Below are 26,773 nucleotides of genomic sequence, written 5' to 3' on the forward strand. Positions count from 1 at the left end.
AATGCTGCTTGGGGAAATCTGGGGGGGGACGTAGAGAGCAAGATCTCTACGTTATTATGTCTCATCTCACAGAAGTGAATACAAATTCACTCTGTAACATCATTACACGTAGCGTTCTTTCTGCTTCTCCCGAATGGACATGCTACGGTTTTCTCTGCCTCATGTTACAATGGAGCCCAGCCCCACAGCACTGAGTGGCCAAGCTGGGACGGAGCGGGACTCCTGAGGCCAGGAGGACAGCATGTTCCTGGCAGAGCCAGCTTACCTGAAGCAGCTCTGCTTTCACTCCTTCTCAGCTCTCAGCACGCTGCTTGCCAGCTCTCGGATGTGCTCCCAGGCCAGCTGCACGTGGATAGACTCCACAGTGCGGGAGCACACAGCAAAGCGCAGCACAAACTTGTCTCGGAGATGACAGGGAACCAAGTGGATTTTCTTGGCGCTGTTTATCCTTTGTAAAAGAGTTTCGTTCAGCTGGTTGGAGCCCTGGGGTAATTAGAAAGCAGATCCATCATGGAACACAAAGTCTGGGTATCACCCAGAAATGGTAGACAACCAAGAAATCATCTTTACTTTTCATTTTGTGTGTAAGATGTCAGAAAGCTTGATGAAATAACACAGGCTAACAGAACTTATGGGATCGCTTCTCCCTGTGACACTACTTCTCCATGATCTGTGCTATCAGAAGTTGACCTTCCCATCCTCCAACTTTGTTTAAGAACGATAAAGGTTGGTAGGGGCAATGTCAAAAAACAGGTGAGCATAAACAATGGAACTGGGTCTCTGGTACACTAAAGCAGCTTTAGGGACCTTGGGACCCACAGGAGATCTTAACAACATAGATAATGGAACACCACAGCCAGGCTGTTGTGAGAATCTGGAAAGGACATCTGTAAGTGCAGGAACAGGGGATCACGGATGATCTCTACACAGCCTCTCCAGAAAGAGAATAGTCAACCAGCTGGGGACAGAGAGGCCCAAGTCCTCCACTCCCAATGACTGACCAGAGATAAGAGGGCCTTATCAACCGACACACAGAAGCCTTCACTTTCTCTCTGGGCCCCCAAGTTCTTTGCCTATTCTTTCCTTCACTCCTCTGTATAAGTTGTCATGAAGTGGCTCCCTGCCTGCCAAGCCTTTCAGTTTAGCAAAATATAGAAGAAGGTGGACACGGGTATCACTCCCTAGTCATAAGACCCTTGCAGGGTTGGAACACTTATTCTGGACTTCAAGGGTCAAGATATAGGAAGATGAATGGGAAGGAAAGTGTCCTCTTGGTCTGGACAATGGTAGCTGAACACCTGCTGGATACAGAAAACTGTTCTTGGCCTTGGACAGATCCATGTGCCTCTAGACGTGGGTCTGAATGTAACTCCCAAGAAAATCTTAAGTGCACAGCAAGGAACTACAGGCTATTCAGAATGTTGGTGTAAATGCCACGTCTGGATAATGAGGTCCTGTTCAAGGAAGATGGAGACATGAGACGATAACACAGACAACAAAAACCAAGGATTTAGGAAAAGTTGTTTGCCATTTTCAATTGCTTTGGATCAGACAGGATTTCCATACAGTAGGAGCAGAAAGCCCACAGAAATGATTAGAACGACAACCATGAAAAAGGCCAAAGTAAGGCAAGTAAGATTAGAGGAGTCTGGCCAGGGAGAAAGGAGCGACCATGCCATGGAATGTCACATGCTTTAGGTCCAATAAAGGGCCACAGGGCCAGAAATACAGCTTAGTGGCAGAGCACTTGCCTAGCACGTGTGAGACTTGGGTTTCAACTCCCAGTGACACAAAAATGAATTTTACGTGGTGAGTGCTGTTTTTAGCCAGCAGAGTGGTGTGCACGGGTAACCTCACCTCTTGAGAGCTGAAGATGAGAGAATCAGTTCAAGAGAGTCCTTGGCTACAGTCAGTTTGAGGGTAGGTAGCCTGGTCTATACAAGATCCTGTCTCAATAAGTCAGTACCACACTATGTGCTTGTTGAAACCATCAAGGATAGAGAAGATTGAAAACTCAGACTGGAGAAAACAAAGACAAGGGGGGAAATTATACTGTGTAGTTATATAGGCAGAAAAAGGAGGACTCGTGTTTAGTTAATGTGCTGCCTTAAGAAAAAGGTGTAAGCTGGGCCGTGGTGGTGATTGATGGTGGTGGCGGCAGCGGCGGCACACACCTTTGATCCCAGCACTTGGGAGGCAGAGGCAGGCAGATCTCTGAGTTTGAGGGCAGCCTGGTCTACAGAGTGAGTTCCAGAACAGTCAGGGCTACACAGAGAAACGTTGTCTCAAAAAACCAAGAAAAGGAAAAGGTGTAATCATGGGAAGGAGACAGTAAAAGTTCACAGAAGAAAGGCTTTGGAGGGTTTTGCAAGTGAGGGCTGTACACACTACCAGGCATGTGAGAAGGAGGAGAAACTGAGGCAAAGTGTATTTGGCATAATCTTCAATTATGCAGATCCAGTAATAAATAGTCTTAGCCCTGACAACACCAGGTCAAGAGTGAAGCAGACAATCACAAGGGCGTTATTATACAGAGGTCTTTGGGGAAAACAGACATTCTACATTATATTGAGGTGATGGCCTCCCAGCCCTGTAGCCATAACAAAAAAATCACTCAAATAGACAAGTTACAAGCCAAAGTGAATTACATCTCAATAAAAGTTAAAATATAAGCAGCCTACAAAACTGAAAATATCCTGCAGCAACATCCTATGGCAATAAAAACAAATACCTACTTTGGGGACAAAGAAGTCAACACAATGCCAACACCAATGTTGGTAGACCTGCCACATCCCATGGTCCACACACCAGACTCCGGGGACATGGATACCTTGAGGCATCCCACACAGGCTGCATACGGCCTGCACGTCTTCCCAAACATCCCATTTTCTACTTGCAGAAAGCCTAGGGCTCCTCACAACACTAATGCTTACTGCTTCTAGGATTTCCTAGGTTTGGGTTTCATCTCAAACTCTTAAGAATCAAAATGTGGGAAGGAGAGAGAGTAGTGCGTGGAGGTGCAGCATCATGAAATTGATGTAGCCCAGATTGCTCCTTCTCATGATTGCTGTCTAGACTCGGACAAAGAGGCCTCCTGGCAAGCCCTAGAACTGATTCAGAAACTTCCAGTCAACTGTCGTGGTATGCATCTGCAGACCCAGTTACTTGGGAGGATTGCAAGTTTCAGATCAGCCTGGGTAACATCATGAGGCCTTTGTCTCTCTCTCTCTTTTTTTTTTTTAAAAAAAAGGGGGGGAGGGGGAGAAAAAAGGAGGGAGGGTCTGTGACTGTAGTATAGTGTAGACTTGTCTAGCATGTGTGAAGTTCTGGGTTCCATCCCAGGACTGTAAAAAGAAGAAGAGGAAGGAGAGGAGCAAGAAAACAAAACGTAAAATTGTTGGCCTATTAAAAGCCGTCTCTGTAATGGCCAGAGCATCTGGTTTCATTTATAAGATGGTGATGAGCAGGGGCCTTTGGAGTAACATGGCTGTGTAAGTCTCTGCAAAGATAGCTTACTCCCTTGCCTGTCTGGGCAGGCTTCCCTCACGAAGTGAACACACAGCCCAGGTGCCCCCTTTGGGCAGGAATCTTGCCGAGGTATATATAGCTGGATGACTGGGACAGTGGAGTTTGTTTATCCAACCAGATCCCAGATGTGCTGATGCCGTGTGTCCACAGGTGACCTGGTTCCTGAGGCCACAGACAACTCAGCAGAGGAGTACAGTTCCAGAGGTATTGGATGGACTCTTGGCATGGGGTCAAGAGGAAGGCATCCAATCACATCTGAGGAAACTGGGCAGCAAGTCCATGGAAGAGAGTGTACGAGGCCAGTCAGCTAGCCAGCACCGCCTGCTAAGCACCACGGGTCATGTTCTGTAGCCCTTGGCAACTGGTACACAACTTTGCACGTGGATGTCCTGAATAATATTTTATCTCATCAACGAAAACAAAGATGGCTGAAATTGGCATGGCATACCTTAAGCCGGAAGCAGACCAGCCCAAGAACGACTTCTGTGCAGATCTCAAAGCGAGGGTCCTGGCGTACCAGAGACTCAAACTCATGAGACAGTGCCACGTGCTAGAAAAGAGAAGGGAAACTCCTGTCTTTCTCATCGCAACCTCAGCCTCCCCCTGGCCACCCCGCACCCTACAGGACTGTACTTCTGTTATCTATTTCTATTATATATTTTCATGCTCTGAGCAACGTCTGTCTCCCTCACCAGCATCTCCCACACAGGTGGAGAGGGCTCAACTGCCCTATACCACGAGGTATACCACAGTTTCCTCAGAAAAACACTCATTTTCTTCTGTCCATGGATCTATGGTTTTGTTGTTGTTGTTGTTTGTTTTTGGTTTTTGAGGTAGGGTTTCTCTGTGTTGTTTTAGTGCCTGTCCTGGATCTTGCTTTGTAGACCGGGCTGCCCTTGAACTCACAGAGATCTGCCTGCCTCTGCCTCCCAAGTGCTGGGAGTAAAGGCGTGCGCCACCGCCACCCGGCTGATCTATGTTTTAAACCCCCCTTTCTTTTATAATTTTATAATAAACCTCATAAGGAAGTTATTGAAGATTCTAGAAGAAACAAAGGCTACATCTAGCTGCCTTGCCCTCCTCATGACAGCTTAAAATATTGTGATACAGGGATGTTACTTTGCTAATTTGCAGAGAGTAAAAATGAGGCTCAGGGAGAGAGAATAAGTGTCATAACCAAGGCCTTATGGTCATGCCTTGGCTCAGATGGGATTCACAGCAGCTGCCTAAGACTGGAACATCACTTTCTGATTGCAACAGATAGGTAGGAAGCACTCCAACCTGCTGTATTCAAGAACGTTGTGCTCTCTGGCATATTGGTGCATGCCTTTAATCCCAGCACCTAGGAAACTGAGGTAGGCAGGCCTCTGAGTCTGAGGCCAACCTGGTCTACATACTGAGCTGCAGGCCAACCAAGGCTACACAGTGAGACCTTATCTCCAAAATAAGAAATAAAATAAAGTTTTGTGCTCATGTTGAACGCATAAGCTTATTTGATCTCTAGATGTTTACAGAACTCAAAAGTTGATTAAAACCACATATGATCTGCAGAGAACACACTCAATCACTGTCCATGTACACACGTAGCTAATTGAAACCTGCTGGCACCCAGCGCTGGCTGCCACAGGGTAGCCGCTTAAGAGGAGCCGAAGGACACAGACTTGTTGGGACTGAAGCACCGTAGAAGCGATTGCCTCTCGTCAGCCCACCAGGGGGCACCAAAGATTCAGGATGAAAAACTCTCTTCGATGAGCTCAGGCCTAAGAACACGCGCTTTGACCGTTCCTACAGTCTTTTGTTAGGACAGGATTGAGGCCTTTCCAGAAAGAGGTGTGGTGTGTTTTTAACCTGGCACAGCCTAATCTCAGTGAGTTGTCCTGAACTGAAAGTCATCATCACCTTCGACTGATAAACCACTCTGGGATCTTTTCTTATTACACCAAGTTGACTCACCCTCATTTTTTTTTCCTTTTGCAATTGGATCAGGGACTATCCTAGAAATCTACACACACCCCTCGGTTTCTAGCTCTTTCTCCTGTGTAGCTTCTCACAATGCTTGATGTCTGCATACGTGTCCTTACAACAGGTCTGTGATCAGGACAGATGCCAGCGTGCTGCGCGTGACACATGACAGATACTCTGGAAACAAACGCTTTTTGCTTTTCTGCATCCTTGTCACAGAAGAGGAGCCTGGAGACATTCAGGCCCTGCCTTTGGCTGCACATCTGGTGATGCAGTGGGTACTGGGACTTAAGGGGAAAGCTGTCACCACCACAGGCTGGAAACCACAGGCATGCTTGCCTCATCAAGATGGTGCTGTGGCTTAGAAAGGGCTCGGCTGAAGTCAGCGGGCCCTCGGCATCTGGCTAAATGGGTGGACAAGTCCTGGCTCATAGTCAGGCCTCAGCTTCCCTGGCTGTTGAAAAAAAAGTAGGGTAGTAGAACTTGGAACCAATCAGCGGTTCCACAAAGTAGTTGAGTGCACATTGCAGTGATCTGCATGGCTTGTTGAAACAGAAGTTACGTACAGCCCAGTAAGCCTCCTAGAGACAGAGGGGACCAAATGGTATCTATGCCAACCAACTCAAAGGTTCTCTTACTGTGGCTTTTTGTGTTTTTTGTTTTTTTGTTTTGTTTTGTTTTGTTGTTGTTGTTGTTTTGTTTTGTTTTGGTGGGGCAGGGGGGAGAAAAACCAATATGTTCTCACTATTGGTGTTGCTCACTACACCCTGATTCCAAAATTATGCTCAAGATGCTGTTACAGACAACAGCAGACCATATATTCCTCTATCCCCAAAGGCCTGTGCCTGCTAGGAAACGGTCTATCTCAGCTTGTATATAAAAATTCTGATGTCCTCGTGTTTATGGAAGGGCCTCATGATGTGTTTCTCAGAACGTCCCCATTGTGAGGACGGTGTTTGCTCACTAAGACACTTGAATTCATTTCTGAGTCTGCTAAGACGATTACAGTTTTACTCAGATAAACAAAGAAGGCAGTCACCTTGCGGATGTACGCCTGCAGGCCCCTGACTCCATACATTCTGAAAACAAACCACATTTTCAAAGAGCGAAATCTCCGCCCCAGGGGAATCTGCCAGTGCTGAAAGAAAATATAAAGAACACGTCAGTGAGAAGCATGTTAACAGCCAGGCTCCTTCCTTTTCAACTTCTCAGCTGACCAGTTTCTTCTGGAAGCAGCCATTTTCCTACAGAACGCTTATTTTCCAGCCGGGGAGAGCAAAGAACTTGTGTGTGAGTTGGGGAGAGGAGAGTCAGAAGCTGTCTTCACATCCTGTGGAGAAGAGGACAGAAGAGGCACTGATGGGGAGGCACAGATGTTTATGAGTTTCCCAGGACAGACTGAGCACACAGCCCACAGAGGAGGGACTAGAGTAAGAAATAAGAAAAGATGTGGTCCTTCCCGAGGGAGCTTCCACGGGGCCAGGGGGTCATCCGGACAGAGCGCGAGGGTGCTGAGCCCCTTGTGTGCCTGCCTTTCTCCGCCTGGATGCACTGAAAGTGTGCTCTGAAACAGTATCAGCTCCTTTGTCTCGCTGACCTCCGGGGTGACCCCAATACCCTTTCACCAAAGAAGCCTTCCCCTGCTTCTCCTCGCTCTCCCAGACGGTCAGCTGACTAGCTGTTCACACTGGCTCCTCACATTCTTCTTGATGGTGATGGATGATGGTTGGAAAAGCAATAAAAGCACGTAGGACAGGACAGGGATGAGACGCAGGCCAGTCGGGAGGACTGGCCTTGCACTACTTCCTGGCTTTCTTTGAAATTCTCTACTTGAGCTTATAAAGGGCAGGCTGGGGGAGGGGAGCCCTTCGCTTCTTGTGGAGTCCCTGGGCTCCTTTCCTGTGGGGAGAGAGAGAGAGAGCCATTTCCCTGCTGGGCATGAGACAGTGTTTTACAGTTGGGAAGAGCACCCTAAACTCCACTACTGTCTGCCACCAGAGACAGAAATAAGAGTCAGCCTGAGTTAGTGAGAATCAGTTTCTCGGAAAATAAAGATTATTTTTTAAATGCAATTGTGCCTCCCTTAACCAGGAGGTGAGTAACAAAATCTCTCCCCTGTGGATGGATGAAATCTGGGACAACACCAAACTTACATATGCCGTTTTTTTTTTTCCTACACATGTATGTCTATGGTATAATTCCTTGTGTTTGTTTGTTTTTTTTTTGTTTTTGTTTTTGTTTTTGTTTTTTGAGACAGTTTCATGTAGCCCCAACTGGTATGAACTCACTTGGTAGGCTAAATTGGCCTCAAATTCACAGAGATCCTCTCACCCCTGCCTCCTGAATGCTGGGATTAAAAGTATGCACCCTCCTATCTGATTTTACTCTGTATTTTAATTTCTTACTATTGAATTTTTTTTCTTTCTTTTGTGGGTTCTCTCTTTGTTTTGTTTTTGTTTTTTCCAGACGGGATTGCTCTGTGTAGTTCTGACCGCCCTGGAACTCACTCTGTGGACCAGGCTGGCTGAGAGCTCACAGAGATCCGCCTGCTTCTGCCTCCCAAGTGCTGGGATGAAAGGCGTGAAGCACCTTCTTTATGAAGGCTTCTGGCTTTCCTGACTTGCTGTGCAGTAGGCGTACAGTTACCATGTGCATAAGATAAAAATGGGACGATGAGGCCACAGGATGTGCGAAATTTGTGGGTTTTATTCTTCTTTAAATTTTGCCTCTGCACAGTGTAAGCATCATCTGTGGGGAAGGGGAGATCTGACCCCATGCCAAGGTCACTTATGATAATGGGGTCTCTGCTGACAGTGGCTTACAGACGACTTGCCAACCTCTGGTTAACGAAGATTGTGAGCGCTTTCTCAAAAATCTAGCACCGGACCACAATGAAGGCAATACAAATCCAAAGCTTTACAGCAATGTCAGGATGAGGAGACTGTGAGTGATCTTATCCTCGAGCTGTTTTTTTAATATTATTCTCACATGATCCCTTTAAGTGGTGCTTTCTAAAAGGTAAGTTGGATCCTAAATAGAAATGGTGTATACAAAGTTAAATGAGATGAGGAATTGTCCTCCTGGCTGTACCCATGTCTATACATGTCCTGGCTTCTCCCCATGGTACAAGCTTCCCTGGAACTCTGCCCTGGGGGAGCTGTAATGAAGAGTCAGTCCCTGGTGACCTGCACCTGCCAGCCTGCAGCTGTCGCCAGAAACAGGAAGGGTACTCTATGTCTGAGAGGTAATCCTGCTACCTTATTATCAGCGGCTGACATACTGCCCCAAGAATTTAGACACACTGCTTCGGACAAGACTCTTTGATAATGTCCTGGGCTCACCATGCACACCCGCCTCCCCACCCAGCAAATGAGCCGGGTCATTTCTTGAGTCAAAGCGGCAGCAGATGCAGTGGGCCCCTTCATGTTCCCGGCCTGCTTGGCTTCTATTCTTGGAAGAAGCCTCCCAGCATTACTTGCGGTTCCAAATTCCTTTCCAGAGTAAAGCTGGGACAACCTGGTGTTTTCAAAATCCAGAAAACATTTGTGGCAAATAAAAAAAAAATAAAGGAGAAAGAAGTAAAGCGAGTCGAGGAAAGGCAGCCAAGACGACAATCTCCTGTCCAAGAATCCAGCTCTTAGATTCTGCCTTTGCTCTAGCACTCCTTAGGATGCTGCCCCCAAAGCCCCATAGAAGGCAAAAAGGAGGGACCCAGGCCCTGGGGAGACAGACCCTTGCAGGAGCTGATCTCAAATCTCCTTCCACCTGTCCTGGAAGGCAGCTGGGGCTGTGTCTTCTAAACTGGGACCTCTGAGGGACGAGGCAGGGCAGTTGGCTGCTAAGCCACCTAATATGTCTCCTAGAGCACATTCAGAATGCGCCTCTTGGGGACGCCTGCTCAGGAGGTGGGGCAGCAGCTAGCCCAGTAGGAAGGCCCTGGCACTTTGTTCACTTGGGATTACAATGGACAAAACCACCTACTTACCCTGTAGTCAGTGATGAGTCCTGGAGAAAAAAAAAAACAGACAAAGAAAGGCCATTAGAGAGAGAGATGTTATAAATGATGTCTTCCGGGGCAGACATGAAACTACCCAAGGCCTGGCTAGGGCTATGCTTTTTTTGTGGCTCATTCAAGGTAACAGATTCAAGGCAAGTCCCTGAGAGCAGGATGCCCAGGACACATTTGGAAGGCTGAATTATTAATGGCGCTGGTGATACCGAGAATGATTCAAATAATAAGCACCGTGTGTGTGTGTGTGTGTGTGTGTGTGTGTGTGTGTGTGTGTGTGTGCGCGCGCGCGCGCGGGGGGGGGGGGGGGGGAGGTTGGTGGGAATTGGAGGGCGCAGTTTTCATCCCCATGTTCAAGGATGTTGGCTGGCATCTGGCACAGAACAGCAGCTCTATGAATACACTCTGAGTCAAGCTCCTCACCCTGGACTCAGTGTCCCCACATTGGTTATGAAAAGGCTGTTTTGCACTCTGGTGCCTAGAGCCCTAGTTCCCTGGACAGTGTGAAGAAGAAGGCCAAGTGAGGAGTCACAAACCAGTTTCTTGAGTGTCCTGGACAAAGAGACTAGGGGAGAGTGCTGAGATGCTGTGCAGTTGGGCACAAATAGAGAGTCAGGCACCTTGGAAATCTCTTCCATGAACACAAGCCAGGCAAAGCATGCCTCAGCTTGTAAGGATCCCAGAAGCAACAGCCACGGCAGCATGGTCATTTCTAATATACCCAACATGCACTGCCCAGGAGGGTACACATTCTATTTACAGGGCATCTAAAGTCGTTACTTGACTTCCATCTGGCCTCAGGAAAGTCTAGGTCTTTTTTGAACTAGGATCAAAGTGGCAGTGTTGGGGACACGCATAACAGTCTCGGCCTATCTTTTGAATAACTCTGAGACAGAGCTTGCAGTTTATACAGGGTCCTCAACTCCCATCCCACACGCTGACCTTTTCTTTGGAACCCCTTGCCAGCAACGGAGCTCTTCAATAAACCCGATGGCAGTGGCGTGGTGTCAAAAATAACCTGATAGTGACTCACAAAGGCCCAAGGTACCTGGTAATAACTACATGACTCATAAGTGAAAATGAATGGATGACATTTCCTCCTTTGAGTGTGTATGTCTGAGCCATCTGATAGAGCAGCACTGGCTGCATTCAGCTACTTTAATAAGTTGTTGTGTGAAACCAGAGGAAATTGAAAAGGTAGTTCTGCCAGATGAGTCATCCATCAAGTGTCATCCACCCGCCGTGGGTTAGTGGCTGCCGTGTGGACGGCACAGAATTAGAACATCTCCTCCTTGCAGGAGACACGGCGGGAGGGTACAACCGGGGGCTTGGAGGAGAAGGATTTAGACATGGTCACTTCTGGAGCTAGAGGAGAACAGGAGTGAGAATCTGCCTCGTTGTGAGTCTGTTTCACCGGGGTGAGTGAGGACTGGCCTCAACACCTGGGCTCCTTGTACAATCGCTTAGTGCTAGCAGCAGCAATGGCTGACTACGGCGGTATACACATTGTGGACGAATTAATGTGTCTTACATATCTACTACATCTTTAAACCCTCATAATTTAATTCGGTGTGCGCAGTTTTTAAACGGAACATTAAAGCAATAAAATTAGGCAATGCTTATAACTGTGAGAAATACAATATATTGACATTTGTAGTTTAAATGGCAAATGCCTCCCATGGGCTCATATATTTGAACACTTGGTCCCCATCTGGCAGTGGCGTGTGGAGGGATAATAGAACTTCTGGGCCACGGTGATGGCACACGCCTTTAATCCCAGTGCTCGGGAGGCAGAGCCAGGTGGATCTCTGTGAGTTCAAGGCCAGCCTGGTCTATAGAGCGAGATCCAGGACAGGCTCCAAAACTACACTGTGAAACCCTGTTTCAAAAAAAATCTTTGGGAGGTAGAGCTTTCCTTGCTGGAGGGAGTACATCACTGGGGGGGGGGGCAGGCTTTGAAGGTTTATAGCTTTGCCCCACTTCCTGCTCTCACTCTCTCTGCTTCCTGTATGGATGAAAATGTGACCAGCTGGCTTTCAGTTCCTGTTAAGCCTTGCCTGTGATCCTGCCTTTTTATCACCATCATAGACTCTAATCCCACTGGAACTGTAAGCCAAAATTAACCCTTTTCTCTTCTAGTTGCTTTTGTCCGTGATATTTTATTATATCAGTAACAAAAAAGTGACTAATACAGACATATTTGCATTAGGAAGGTTGAGTTAGGAAATCTAGTTCAGCATCGGCTCTTTTCTACTTTGCAAAAATAGGTCTTTATCAACACAGATTATATCTGAAAAGCCTACTTCATTAGAGCCATCACCCCCACCCCACCCCCTTTTATCAGCAGAAGTCAGCATTTTCTGTTACATGAAAATCGCAGGCTGCAGGTACAGGCTCAGTTGGTAGAGTGTTTACCTAGCATGTAGGAAAGCCTGGATTTGATCCCCAGAATCATAAACTGGTTGTGGTGGCACATTTCTGTAATCCAAACTCTAGGGGTGTAGAGGCAAGACAATCAGACATATGAGGTCATCGTCCACGGCAACACAGTTGAGTAGAACTACTTGTCAGGGAAATCTGGAATTCCACTCTCTTGGTGCCCCTCAGACCCAAGCCTACACTGACTCATGATTTTGTATCGGGTGCTGTGGCCTACAAAGGATAATAGGCACATAGAATGTAGTACTTTATGTTTTGTAAAAATTCAGCTGCATATACCAGGGCTTGATGAAGCACTGGCAGAATCCACCCCCACCCCCCACCCCCCGTCCCCGCCCCCCATCTCTTTGTCCCAGAGAAAGCTCTGTCAGTACTATAGGCCCTGCTATAATTCCAGTAGATCCTGGTCTGCAGTGGTGCCTTTGGGAGATAATTTGGAGCCTTAAGAGGTGGGGCCTATTGGGATGCTCTTAGATCACTGGGGATGTGCATTCAAAATAAATTATGATGGCCCACCAGTTTTCTCTTCCCTTTCTCCCCCTCTCCTCCCCACCTCTGCCTTATGAATATGCCACAATGTGAGCACTTGTTTTACTACATGATGTGTTTATCTGATTACTCTTTAATAATAAAAACTCAAGAGTTAGATATTGGGGTAAGAAACTGAATAATCAGAGAAGCTGTGGAGAAGTGATCAGATCTCTCTCTGTCTCTCTCTGTCTCTCTCTGTTTCTCTCTGTCTCTCTCTCTCTCTCTGTCTCTCTCTCTCTCTCTCTCTCTCTCTCTCTCTCTCTCTCTCTCTCTCTCTCTCTCTCGTTCTTCCATCCAAAAGGTCCCAGACTCTCTCTAAGCCCCACCGTACTACTTTCGGGGTCTCTCTTTCTGTCCTCAGTCCTCCAAAATCTATATGGTTCATTTTGTTCAGCTAGTTGCTAGCTCTGCCCTCTGATTCAAAGCAGATTTGATCGGGCAGTCTGGAGAGCGTCAGAATGTGATCAAAATATCACACAACAACTACATGCTCCTGCCATGATCTGCTTCTCTCAACAAAGGCCCAGATCTATGGGGCTGCCCCATCTCGGATTGAGCCTCTAGAAATATGAGTTAAGTGCCTCAGGCGTCTCATGGTCGTAACAGGAGGCTCACTTATACAGTCATCGTGGCTCAAACACCTCATTGTGTCTGCTTTCTGCCGTGGTCTCTGGAAAGGACGTGGATAAATTAGAGGCCACCCCTGGAACTGTGGGCTTCCTGCTATGGCTTCTGAGAGAGACGTCTGTGTGCAGGCTCACACTACGGGCTCACTGCATACTTGTCCTCTTCCTCATCAGTCTGCGCAGACACTGAGTCTCCTTAACTATCACTCCATCAGCGCCAGGCACAGAACACAGATTGACCACCGAACGCAGAAGTGTGCATTAGTGCAGCAGCCCTACCTAAGTTTTTCTTTGTGTTTTCCTTCTCTACCCAGCTTTCTTTCTTCCTTTTTTTTTTTTTTTTCTTCTTCATGGTATTGATGGATGTTGTGGAAACCCTTTTCAGAAAGACATCAGCAGGGTCAGTATTATAAGTGTTTTCAGTCTTGGAAAATGTGCCTGGACCTGTCCTGAGCTTCTGCCCTTGTTCCGACCTTGTGTAACTCAGGCTCTTGATGCTTCGGGGGTAAAAAGGAGCCTCTGCTAGAGAAATCCAGCCACTGCCCTCCACTCAGCCAGCACAGCACAGGAGGAGTTGGGAGGGTAATTGGTAAAACTGCCGATGCAGCCCTCAAAAAAAAAAAAAAAAAAAAAAACCCTGGACAAACAGCAGAAGTGGACAGGCCTGCTCACCTGAGTCCTGGTGACTGTGCTTCAGATAAACAGGGTCCATTTTAAAAGCTCCTGTTAAGTCGGTTCTCTTTTTCACCCTGATAGGAGAGAACAAAAGATAAGGCTTCTAAATCCCAGGGGGAATAAAGATAGCCTAAAGAGACATTTGCACCCTCCCTTTGGCTATCAGACTATTAAGAAAACCCGATTGGAATTTCCCCAGGAATCTCATGCTGGGGAAAAGGAAAAGCCTGGAAGCCAGGGCCAGCCAGAGGGTAACTTGTCTCCCAGAAACAGGTTTTACCCAGTTCTGAGGACTTGTCAGGCCACTTTTGCAGGAGACAGTGGAGCCAGGGTAATGATGGGCTAGACCACACATTGACCAGGACTTCTTAGTTATGCATATCCCTTGCTCTTTAGTTAAATCTGATTTCCATGTCCGCACCCAGTTTAAAATGTGGATGAAAGTGTCGCTCCTGGGCCTCTTTATTTGTTGTTTCCCTCCCCACCGTGGCCGCACAGAAAAAGTCTTTCTTTTCTTTTCCTTTTTTTCTATTTATTATTATTATGCCTCTTAATTGGTACATCGAGAGGAGGTAGGCAAATCTAGCTTGTAAGAGCTGCCAGGGCTCTGACCCTAACAACTTAGGGAGCACACCTTGCTGGACAGTCAGCAACACACTGGGCCCTACACTCTACGGGCTTCCGTGGTTTCACATTTTGTATGGAACCTTTGACTTCCAACCATCGGTAGCTTTTCACTGTGGCTTTCTGTGTGTTAATTTCAGCTCTTTTTTTTTTTTTTTTTTTGCATTTCTGCTACTGGTGATCAAGTGCAGGGCCTTGTTCATTCTGAGCAAGAGCTCTAACACAGATCGCCACACTGCTAGCTCATCACTGTGATCTTCATTTGCATTTGTGATAATTGATGGGGCTGGTTACTTTCTATTAAGAGGCCTTGTGCTGGACTGCTGGACACTGCATGTAAGTCACACACACTAAATAAATAAATAAATAAATAAATAAATAAATAAATAAATAAATAAGCGAAAAATAAATCAGTCTTTAAAAAAAAAAAAAAAAAAAACTTAGAGCCGGGCATAGTGGCACAAGACTGGTTTTGTCCTGCAGAAGTATTGCATTTTACCTAATGTGTTTTCTGAACCTGATAGAAAAAACTCCGTTTCTCGTTTTTTCTTGAACATGAAAAACGACATTTTTAAACCTTCTAACGTTCTAACACACACATATCTGGAATACACACATTCTGGTCCACTAAACTATTTTGTTAAGCATCACTGTGTTTTACGGTGTCTGACGTAGAATTCAAACTTTTGCGTTTGTGGGGTTATCCTGTGTTTTTCTTTCTGGGCTTCTCACCTGTGTCTGGAATGAAGCTGAAACTAACTTGGTGGCATGAGAGAAGCTTGCTGTTCCCTATGAACCACATCTGTGCTTGGCCTGACACCTCCCCCGACAGACCGCAGGAGGAACGAATTTGACTGTTTTACAGACATAATGTACGAGTTTTCTATTTATTCTTAAGTCCGTTTTGGGGGGAAAAAAGTTTTTGTGGGAGCGTATGTGGAGTTGAGGACGCTCTCGACATGACCTGACCATATTCCTCTCTCTCAGTTTTTAACATCTCCGAAGTATTTGCAACCATTTTACTGTCTACCACCACTGATCGGCCGGGCTTTCTTTACTTCCTCATTTATGGCGCTGGGGAATGAATCCAGGCCCTCCAGCAAACTGACGGGAGGAGCCGACACTGAGCTACGTTCCAGCCCTTCTTTAATTTTTATTCTTCTTTCCTAGATCCCTTCTCTAAGGAGACAGAATAGTGACCAAATATCTGACTTTGCTGATCCTCTCTGCAGCTCTGATCTGAAAGGGATGTTAAGGTCTGAACAGATCATCTCATACTTTCTTCCATATGAAGGAGTCAAAGTACCCAGTGAACGGTAAAAAGCGTACGAACAAAATAATGAATTCATTAAGAAACGTGTTTACTGAGCCTGTGATGAGGCCTCCATTTTCCTGTCCATTTCAATATTTAAAGATGTCAACCAGAGTGTTTATGTTACCTTCTGGGCAAGCTGTTGGCGAAATCTCATTAAACAAAAGAGAGACACTCCTGTTTTAAAGATTGCAAACAGAGCACAAAGAAGAAGAAAAAAAACCCACCCCAAACTGAACTACATTTGTTTCTTGTTTTAGTCAAATCTTAAAACATATCTGTAAAAAATGATTAACTTGGGACTGCTGACCTGTGTCACATTTTGCAGGGTCTGAGGGTCAGCCACCTCAGAACTCTGGTGTGTGTTTACAGGTCTCCTGACCGCCTGTGCTCTATTTTGACAGGGCAGATCACATTACTGCCGTGATATCGGGGCTAGCAAAAGATTTCTTTCTATTTAGCGGATAGATGTTCAGGACAGTGCAAAAGACCACTGAAAAAGTTCTCGGATTTCATCATCCGAGTAGCTCCCTGTCACCACCTTACAAGGCGCCATCTTCCCCTGGAGCCCTCTGCAAACACTCAGAGGGACCCCCCACCCCCAGCATGCTCCACAGAACCCCTCGGTGAAGGCAGCTGGGCAGAGAAAGACAGGATGGGGATGTTATGTCTAGCTAGTGACCTTTTGCCTTTAGGCTGTACTTTCTGGGCTAAAACTCAGGGCCTTTTGTAGTGCCCGGAGAGAAAACACAGTCAATAACTGTTTGAACGAAAAGTTGAAACAGAATGGATGCCTAAGTCTGGCCCCCCCTTCACCAAAACACAGCCCCTTTCTTCAGCTTCTTCTGTGCACATGATGAATGGCCCCACTCGGCTCCCCGTGCACATCTCCGCCTGGGTCTGTGAAATACGTGCTGTTTCCTGTGTCTGCTCTTAGAGGGCATGCCACGAAGTGCAGGATTCTGCCTTACTCTTGACTGGGCCCTGCGTTTGAAGACACCAGTCCCCCCAGCCCTGATACAGATCACTATGTGCCCTTTCACAAGAGAAAAACAACCCCCTCCCCACCGCCCCCAGCTCTCGCTACCTATCTCTCTATCTCCCTCTCTGAAGGAATCTGGTTTGTTGCACAAGCTGGTTTCAAACTCCAGGCCTAAAGTAAATCTCTTATCTCAACTTCCTGAGGAGCTGAGACCGTAGGTGCATGCCTCCACGTATTTCTGGATTAAGCCTTAAGCTCTGGCTTCCTTGCCTGTAAAACAGGGAGGCAATTCCTGACCCGCAGAGCTATTGAGAGGCCCACATAAGCTGTGAAGTGCTGCAGAAATAAGCCCCCGTGCTCAGAAGGTAAAATTCTTATTCAAAGCACCCTTCTTTGCAGTGAATGTCTGGCAGGGGGCTGCTTGTGGCCGGCCCTTTGTCACTTGCAGCAAGGGCCAGAGAAGAGGAGAGAAATTCTGTCCGCGCAGCCTGAGAACGCAGATGTGTGCTGCTTCTCGGCAAAAATCTGTCGTCGTCGGCACCTAACTTGTCACAGCCCTTCTTCCAGACAAGGTCTGCTGTGAGCAAATTGTGAATCTTGCTTTTCTGGGAGCCTCATGCTTGGTCGCTGGCTAGTAGGGCTGTGTGGAACCTGGAAGCTTGTGCCCTGCGCAGGGCACCTCAGCTCTCACCCACCCTAACTGTGAGAATGACATTTTTGAAAAGACACACACGTCGTCTATCCAACCACCCGTTTTTAAAATGTAGTAGCCTATTTGAAACAAGCGCAAAGCCATCTCCCCACAAGATAAACTGCAACTCTTTCAACCAAATCTGAGCTAGGCATTGTGTCGTCCTACCTCAGGGCCTTTGCACACACTCTTTCACTCCTGCCTGTTCTTTCCCTATTCAGAGGTCTGGTCAAATGTCACTTCCCCAAAGGGCCTTCTCCTGACCTCCCTATCGTAAATAATCTATCAGTGAATGAAAGAGCCAATTCATGGGGTCCTGGGCACTTTTTCCTGCTCTTGTCAGCTCCCAGGCCCTCTGGACACTCCTCACCCAAATGTCTTTCCCCAAGCATTTCCCTGACAGCCTCTTAATCACAGACACTGAAGCCGCCACCGCCATTACCCACATTTTATGTACGGTCACCGGCTACTTGATCTAGTTTTTTTAACTTACACCAGTTATTATTTTATTTCCTGGCACTCCGTGGCTAAGAGCACTAGAGTATAAAATAATTTTGTTCTTGTTTTAATTTCATAATGCACAGATTAAAATGCAACTGTATTTAAACTATGAATTTTCCTTTAGCGGCTATCTGAATGTTGAATCTGAATCTTGAGGTAATTGGGAGTCGTCAAGAGACTTCAAGGTTATTAGGTCACAGTGGTGTAATTTTAATTAATGGAATTACTGAATACCTCTTATAAAAGATCCTAGACAACTCTCTCACCCCTTCCATGTGGACATATTAAGAAGGAATCATTTGTGAGGAAATGCACTCTAATCTGACATACTGAGTCTACCACGGGTGGCCTTAATCTTAGACTTTCAACCTCCACAACTGTAGGGAATAAATTTCTGTTAGTAATCTAGTGAGCCTGAGGTATTTCATTAGAGCACACCTGTGATGGTTTGGATAAACGGACCTCCAAAGGCCCAGAAGAGCCTGGTCCCCAACCTGTGGCAATATTTGGAGTTGATAGAGCCTCCCAAAGAGGAGGACTAGTGGGAAATCTTCCAATGTCAAGCTGTGCTCTTTAAAGAAATCATAGGAACCTGGTCCTTCCCATCTCTTGGGTGTCTTGGCTGGTTGTGGAGCAAGCAGTTTCTACACCCATGTGTTTCCTCCATGATGTGCTGTCTCACCACAAGCCACAAATATTGGAACCTGTTGACCATAGACTGAAATCTCTGAAACCGTAAACCCAAATGTTTGTCTTCTTTTTAAGTTGATTCTCTTCAGTATTTTGTTGTAGTGACAGAAAGCAGGATAGCTCAATGGGTAGAGGTGCTCCCATACAGGCCTGGCAACCTGAGTTCAACCCTCAGATCCCACAAGATGGCAGGAAATGGGCCAACTCCTGAGTATTGCCCTCTGACTTCTACACACATTCCAAGGCTTGTGCGTGCCTGTACACACACACACACACACACACACACACACACACACCACACACACCACACACACACACACACACATACCACACACACCACACACACACACACACACACCACACACACACCACACACACACAACACACACACACACCACACACACACACACACACACACCACACACACGCACACCACACACACGCACACCACACACACGCACACCACACACACGCACACCACACACACACACACACCCCACAGAGACATACCATACACTAAAACTAATACATAAAATTTGTAGAATATTATTAAAATTTTAGGTGAAGAGACTGTGACAAAATGAATTTAATTTTTATAGCAGTTAAAGGACTACAGATATGCTAGAAAGACGATTATTGCTAGATATGCTAGAAAAAACTGATTATTTGGTGAACTGGGGCAATCTGACACTACTTAAAAAAAGTGAGAGGTGTGTTCCTTCCTGTTTTAAGGAATTTTGCAAAGCAAGCATATTGAAAACATTAACCTTACCTACTACACAAAATTCAAACAAAGGCTTCCCTTTGGTTCTATGAGTAATTAATCAATTTCTCACTCTGATTTAAAAAAAAAAAACAAGTTTCTAGTGTCCCTGCATCACCCCGAGACATTATTTCTTAAAACGTCATTATGTGCTACGATATTATTTGATTTTTAAACTTATTTTTCTTACTTAAATATAGCCAACGTGATTACTGCACTGTTACTAAGACTTTTCAGAGCGTTTTTAAAGACACGGTTCTTTTATTTGTTTTTAGCAAGTACTTTAAAGCATTTAGATTGTTTAAACTTAGAGTTAGTCTGAGAGACTGATGATAAAGCTAAGGATAAATACACAGAAGCAAAATAATTACATATAAGTGCTGAAGTCCCCTTAGATTTGTTGTCTGCTCAGGAGCGATAAGTCAAAAGGCAGGTCGGCTGTCTCCACTCTTCCCTCAAGCTAATCTGTTGCAACAATACATTCTAGATAAAAGTTTACAGCCGGAGTGCGATTGAGCAAGAACTCCAGCAGTGGTTCTGAAATGGAAGTGACTGATGAGCTGAGTGATTAGATTTGTTTTTTCTGCTCTCACCCGGGCCCTGGATGTGTTCTGGCAGGTAGGCCCCGATCTCTGCAGAGCAAGGGTCACCGCGGGCAGCTAGTATCTGAACAACAAAGAAACTTACCACATGGCAGAGCAGTCAAAATTCACCAAAAGCCACTTGTGGGGATTAAAGTTAAAGGAATCTGCAAACTGCAGAGGAATAAGAATAACAAAAAGAAAACAGTTTAGTCACAGCTCCTTAGGGATAAAGCAAGAGCCTGTGCATTCTAAAAGTTCACGTTCTACATTACACACACTAACAGCACACAAGATTCCCCATGGGAGAGTTCGAAACACTGGAAATCCAGAATGTTTAATTTATAAGTACTATATCCAGAAAATACAAACAGGGCCCGCAAATACTTTATGCACGTCGCTCCTTCAACTTCCCCAACTAGCAAAGTTCTCAGAATATATGTAAAAATCATGAGGACAAGAAAGAGAAAAATCTCATAACTCATCGGCGGTGATTAGAAATTCCCTCTTTTATTTAACGGAAGGTTCTTTTGCCAGCATGGCAACAGCATCGTACTTTCCATGTACCTAAGGGTTTTCTTTTTCAGTTTTAAAGATGATGTGTAAGTTCACTGAATTCCCGACAGTTACGGCTTTCTTGGCTGGAGGATCGGATAACAGCTGCCGCTTTACCGACCGTGTTTTCGGGGAGAAAACAGGTTTCAACTACCCACAGCAGCTGAAGGCTCCTGGGTTTCAGCTCTGCACTCACAAATCCAAGAGCCTCACAAAGGCTGCTTTCTGCCTTTTTCCAAAGGCAGGCCCTGGCTTCCCATGTGACTGATGAGTGGCAACGAGTCCGTCTGAATGTCAGGGATTTGGCCTCAGAGCTCAATTTAGATCGAAGCGAGACTCAGTCTAGCCCGATTTCCTAAAGGGACATTTTTCAAACTTCCCAAGGCTTTGGGGTTACTCCTCTTTATTTAATTCCAGGGACCCTCACTGAGGAGGGAGCAAAGCCCTAAGGGGCCTGATTGGTGTGAGTGATAGACTTGGGGCCAGCCAAGCAGGCTTCCATATGGACCCAAGCTGGAGGTGCCGATTCATTTCCTCCCAGGTTTCAGAAAAAGTAATTTTGAGAAGGAGACAGGAAATTACAGCAAGTTTCATTTGTTGATAAAAGGAAACAAAAGGTTAAAGAGGAGCATTGTTTGCTGGGGATTTTATTAGTTCCCTCCGCTGGGGCTGATCTGTTTAAACTTCTTTCATTACGGTACAGTGATATTTTCCTCCCGCTGACAGAGAGGACGGCCCTTATCTGCAAGGGTCGGGCCACAGCAGGATATTGCGGCCGCTTATCTGACCACGGAGCAGCCAAGCCCTTAGCCAGGCAAGGAGAGAGCGGTACCACTAATGGAGGAAAAATTGCAGCGACTCCTTGTCCCTGTGAGTGCCGTGAATGCTGTCTGCTGTTGATAGGATCTGGCTGCGGTGCCCATCGCTGTGGTGGGGTGGTCTGTCTGTCCCGCACCTCTCCGTGAAAGGTGAAACTTTTGAGTTGTCAGTTCAAGCCAGAGAAGAGCCCTGGTAGAGGAGGAAACCCTAAACCGGATACCTGGACTCAGCAGCCTCCAGCCTAGGCCTGACTACGGGGGAAGGAGACCGTGGCCCGTCTTCCCTCCACTAGCTGAAGGGCTAAGTTGGTGGAGTATCCCTTGTCTAAAAACGTTTCTTTATGTTTAAAAGTATTTGCACACGCAGAGTGAAATAAATTAGCCGTTGGACCCAAATCTAAACATGAAATATAAATGTTCAAAGATTACAGCTTGGAGGTAATTTTACTCAGTGTTTTTTTTTTAAATTTCTATGTATGAAATAAAGCTTCATGATATGGAATTTGCCACTTTGGCATAATATAAGTGCTTGGGAAGTGGAAAGTTTCTGATTTTGGACGTTGGAGTTTGGATTAGAAATGTCCACACACCATTGAGATTGGTGTTCATTTCTGAGGCCCAAATACCCACAAAACTAGCTATGGAACATTAAGGGGTTTGGCATCAGAATCGTAGTATCAGAACTTTCCACATGTTAACGCAAACCCTCAGTACTCAGTAATTTTGACCTCTTTCTACTTCCTAGAATGGACCTAAGTTTAGCATGTAAGAAACACTCCATAAGGAATTACTGACTGCATAAGAGAGTGAATAAACGCAGCTGAGACAATAAGGAATTAGTGAGTGCATATGCAAATGAATAAATGCCGCACAGATAGAAACCACGGGGCTATTTCGTTCATTAGCAAGAAGGGGAGATTGTTCTCTTCAAAGATGGGACAATTTGTATTCCATACCTTTGACATTCGCTTTTCTGTTACTACAGTCTTATGAGAATTCAAAATAGTAATTAGAAAATTGATTGGCGAGCCTGACATGCAAGCAGAAAGAGGTGGAGAGGGAGTTTCTTCAAGCGCTGGTGGAAAATAATGAAAGCATCTAATGCGGTCTCAGTCTCCTATGCAGCACACTCTTCTTAAATCCTTTAAGTGCGATTAACACAGCCACTCCTTAGGATCACCTCACAAAGGATTCATCTCAAGGAAAACCATTTTATGATGTGAGGAGAGGATACCTGAACTGCCCAAGGGCACATGGTGAGTCCAATCTGGGAGTGTAATGCTAAAGCCTGCTTGCTGGTCCTGCTTCCCTTAGAAGGTAAGGTCTCAAGAAACCACTTTTTCCAAGAAGAAAGCAATTCTTTCCTGGCTAAGACACTGACCCTCCCCTATTTTAGGATCTCCTTCCTTGGTCACACTTCTACAAAAGGCCTCTTGGGGCTCTTTAGTACATTAATCTGCTAGTTGCCAGGTAGAATAGCTTCCTAGTCTATGGAATTCTGCATGAGTCTGGAAAGCTGTTGGTGAAATCTGTGTTAAGTCTGCTTTGACTTATGTTCCATAGTTCTATGGAGAGAAGACTCCTGGCTAACTGTTTTGATAGCTACTTCTCAAGGAAGAGTTTCATTTGGCATGACAGGATACATTTTGCAATTTTCAGAAGAGTCCATGGGACACGTAAATTCATTGGTTACTTTCTATGGGATACTGACTAATGTGACCATCTTGCTCAGGTATATGAGAAGAATGTGAACAACACATTAAACCAGATTGGAGGGAATTACGGGTTGACATTTTGAATTATTGTTTGACTGGAATGCATAGAAATTTCATTTTTGCTCAGAAATATTTTTCCATTGCTTTCTGTGGACACGTCTAACCTACGCTGCACAGCTCTGTCTAGGATTTGTGGGAACTGGGAACTAGCTGTCAGTTTCAGGAACGCTTCAAAAGACAGACTGCATGACTGGAGTCCTCAGCCCCTGTCCTAAGGAAGTGTCATGTTTTTTTTATTAAGCTAGTTTTCATTTAAAAAAAATTATGTATGGGGGGCATGGGATGTATACATGTGAATGCAGGTGTGCAAGGCTAGAGTCATCAAATCTCCTAGAGATGCAGTGATGGGAGTAAATACTGGAACTCAAACTCAAGGCCTCTGCAAGAACAGCACGTACTCGTAATCACTGATTCATTTCTCCAGCTCCCCGAGGAGATGTAATTTCTAATAACCATTGCAATTGGCTAGAAAGTAGTTTGCTGAAAGAAACCCAAGCAGTACGAGTTGGGGTGTCCAGTTCTTACAAAAGGAGACTTCACTGATAACACATTGGGTTTGGGTTGGGTTAGGTTTTTTTTTAATCATCTTGGGGTAGCGCTGTTGCTCAGTGGCAGAGTACTTGCCAGATATACAGGAGGCCCCTGGGCTTGGTTCCTAGTGCAAAAAAAAGTCAAAATAAAGGCCTTATTGAACAGCTTAAGGCATACTCACCTCCACACCATTCAGAAGATGCCTGAACTCAGGACAGATAAAGGCACTGCCAGCATATGCAGCGTCAATGTGTAGCCACACACCCTCCAGGTTGCCTAATGGTCAGAAGCAAATGGTCAGATCACACCTGGGCACACCCCCATCTCATGTGGAGCAAGAAGTGCCTGTCTAGAGTCTAGCATACGTTTCCTCACTGAATCAGTCACTTTTCCTGTTGCTAGGATAAAATACCATAACAAAAGCAATTTAAGGGAGAATGGGCTTCCGTGGTTCACAGTTCAAGGTAGGGTAGTTCATACAGCAGGTTTCTGAAGCAGGTAATCCTGTTGAATCCATGGTCAAGCAGCAGAAAATGACCAATACTTGTTCTCAGCTAGCTTTCTACTTTTTATGCAGTACAGGTCCCTAAATCCAGTGAATTGTGTTACCACTTTTAGGGTGGGTATTTCCACCTCAATCAACCTAATCCAGATAATCCTCCAAAGGTCTGGCCAGAGGCTAACCTAATCTAAACAAAGGTACAGGTGTGCCTGGAGGCTTGTCTCCTAGGGATTCTAGGTCCCATCTAATTGACAGTCAACACTAAACTTCAGTCCAACCACACATAACTACCTTAAAGATAGCATTCTCACCTTACTTTGTTTGGGAATGAGAGAGCCTTCTCTGCAAGCACATTCCCTCAATATGTACATATCCTGGCTCACTGCTCTGCTGATATCTGCCTGTATCCACCTGGCCTAAACTTCATTCTTTCGTAGGGAAATGAAGCTTTAAGTGTACACTAGATAATATACCTACTTTGCCTATCCTATCACTTAGAAGTCAGTGAAAAAAAAAAAAACATTCATTTTTGAGGCTAGGCATAGTACTGCACACCTTTAATCCAAACACTCAGGAGGCAGAGGCAGGTGGATCTCTGTGAGTTCGAGGCCAGCCTAGTCTACAAAGCAAGTTCCAGGACAGCCAGGGCTGTCACACAGAAAAACCAAAAGAAACAAACAGAATGAATGAGAGAGAGAGAGAGAGAGAGAGAGAGAGAGAGAGAGAGAGAGAGAGAGAGAGAGAAGGAAGGAAAGGAAAAGAAAAGAAAAATTTATTTTCATTGTTGTATAGCAATTTCATATAAATTGAAACATTCTATCTCAGAGAGAGGCCTCTTAAGACTCAGGAAGTAAACAAATCTTACAGGTCTCAGGAAGTTCCTGAAACCTGTAAGATTTATAAGACCTCCTCCCCCAAGTTTTATATATATATATATATATATATATATATATATATATATATATATATATATATTCCATATTTTACTTGTGTGTGTGTGTGTGTGTGTACACTAGGGAAAGGAGACTGGCCAGAAGTGCTGCTTACAAGTTCTACAGGAAGTTTCAGGATGCAGATTCTTTGAGATATCACCCAGGCTCGTGTGGGCTTTTCAGTGATGTAACTGCCCTTGAGTCATTCCTGTGAGTAACCCCGCACCCAAACTCCTGTAAATAAAGTAAATGGTTCACTAAGTTGGACTTTTGTGGAATTGTTAATTTGGTCTTTCATTGGTTTCCTGTCTGAGATGAGTAATGCTTTGTATCTTTCTAGGAAAACTCATACAACATGAGAAATAGCCCAGTCACCAAATATAGTCAGGAGGTGGCTAAGACCTAAAGGTTGAGGCTACAGAGAGGATAACAGGCACCCATCCCTGTACAGGCCAAGATACTGGTGTCTTCTTATATTTGTACAGAAGGGTGGATCCACCACGGATTTTTCATACACGATGGCCATTAATGTGTGTGCTGAGAGGAAAAATGAGTCATTCTGAACTCTGCTGATAAAAATGTAAAAGTCATTCCAAAGCTTTGTTTCAGTTTATTCTTCAAATCAAGACTCTTAGGAAATCAAGGTCAGATGAAACACAAGCTTGTGGATACCACTATGCCAGGACACCACGTTAAAAAACCAAGGTGCAAAGAGAAACTCAAGTCATCGGAAGCAAGAGTGAACATGTCAGTCTCAGCAGCTGCTCACATGACCCCAGTTGGATGAAGCAAGAGACAAAGCCTTATAATAACACAAGACTTTCCCCCAGGGAACAGCAGGATCATGATGGATGGCCATCCAGCCATCACTTGGATTAGCTGTGAGGCCAGAAGAACTCTATACTCCTTTGTAAGACAAGACAAGCTGTAATTTGAATGTCCATTAAATCAAGCTGAGGATATTACCTTTGGGAAGTGACCAGATTATCATGGTAGCATTCAGTTAACACCCTTATAAAGGAGACACCAGAAAGACTACTTGTATCTTCTACCATGTGAGCACACATAGAAGGTGCCACCCATTAGCCAGGGTATGAGTTATCTCCAGGAATCAAATCTCCTAGTGCCTTGATCCTGCGTTCTCACACACCAGAAATGTAAATAATGAATTCCTGTTGTTTTATGAGCCTCTGGGGTCTGTGGTGTTTTGTGGAGCACCCCAAATGGACTAAAACAAGGTGACTCCATGTTTTCTATGGGTGCTGCTTGGGGTCTCACATAGACTTCTATCTATAGAATTCGCCTTTTTAGCTCAAGTCCGCTAACAGAGTTCCATAGACGCCGCTGTTCATGTTCAGTTCAGGATGCTGAATGAAGGAGTAAGACAAAACAAGACAGAAAGTCTGCATGGGCCCACAGTAAGAAACACTCATGCCATGGCTTGGGAAGGTAGGGTCTGGAAGGGCATGTAGGTGCTCTTTCTCTCTCATCCCTCTGTTGCTCCTCCCATATCTTCTACCCTAGGGAGAAAGGCATGCTGGGTAAGTCAATGAAACCTTGAAAAGAAAGTAGGCCATTCAGCTGGACCCCTGAGTATCTCAGAGCCTGTTTTGTAGCACCCAGGTGAGAGACAGTTCAGTCTGAGTCTCAACAGCTAAGTGGGGAACAGCTAAGGCCACTCTAGAATGCTTCGGGTACCTTCACCAAAAAACCTGGTTCCGTAGGTAAGAAAAGACCCAGTGGAGC

The 26,773-nt window shown here is 45.4% G+C and overlaps 1 protein-coding gene and 1 long non-coding RNA gene across 10 annotated transcripts in view; one reads left to right on the forward strand and one right to left on the reverse strand.

Moving 5' to 3' along the window:
• Ddc (dopa decarboxylase) overlaps positions 1 to 26,773 on the reverse strand; it is an 88,148-nt gene that overhangs the window by 1,125 nt on the left and 60,250 nt on the right. For 3 of the 4 annotated variants that reach the window (XM_015991868.3, XM_006973038.4, XM_042285607.2), the window contains 7 exons: positions 23,775 to 23,869; positions 20,021 to 20,088; positions 13,768 to 13,844; positions 9,476 to 9,495; positions 6,530 to 6,628; positions 3,977 to 4,078; positions 266 to 483 (listed from right to left, as the gene is read on the reverse strand). In XM_015991868.3, coding sequence (XP_015847354.1) covers positions 283 to 483; positions 3,977 to 4,078; positions 6,530 to 6,628; positions 9,476 to 9,495; positions 13,768 to 13,844; positions 20,021 to 20,088; positions 23,775 to 23,869 — 662 coding nt within the window. In that variant the 3' untranslated portion in view covers positions 266 to 282. Of the gene's footprint in view, positions 1 to 265; positions 484 to 3,976; positions 4,079 to 6,529; positions 6,629 to 7,713; positions 9,007 to 9,475; positions 9,496 to 13,767; positions 13,845 to 20,020; positions 20,089 to 23,774; positions 23,870 to 26,773 lie in introns of those variants that run through there. The other variant, XM_076546003.1, reaches the window with a different exon arrangement.
• Positions 16,877 to 26,278, forward strand: LOC143267565 (uncharacterized). Of its 6 annotated transcripts, none has more exons than XR_013042773.1 (4): positions 16,878 to 17,260; positions 19,821 to 21,725; positions 22,273 to 22,543; positions 25,368 to 26,278. It is a non-coding gene; the product is annotated as an uncharacterized LOC143267565 (long non-coding RNA). The 6 variants fall into 6 exon arrangements; XR_013042774.1 differs by having other exon boundaries at positions 16,879 to 17,260; positions 19,821 to 19,951; positions 21,196 to 22,543; XR_013042772.1 differs by having other exon boundaries at positions 16,877 to 17,260; positions 19,821 to 22,543.

This window comes from Peromyscus maniculatus, chromosome 10, assembly GCF_049852395.1.
Source record: "Peromyscus maniculatus bairdii isolate BWxNUB_F1_BW_parent chromosome 10, HU_Pman_BW_mat_3.1, whole genome shotgun sequence".
NCBI lineage: Eukaryota > Metazoa > Chordata > Mammalia > Rodentia > Cricetidae > Peromyscus > Peromyscus maniculatus.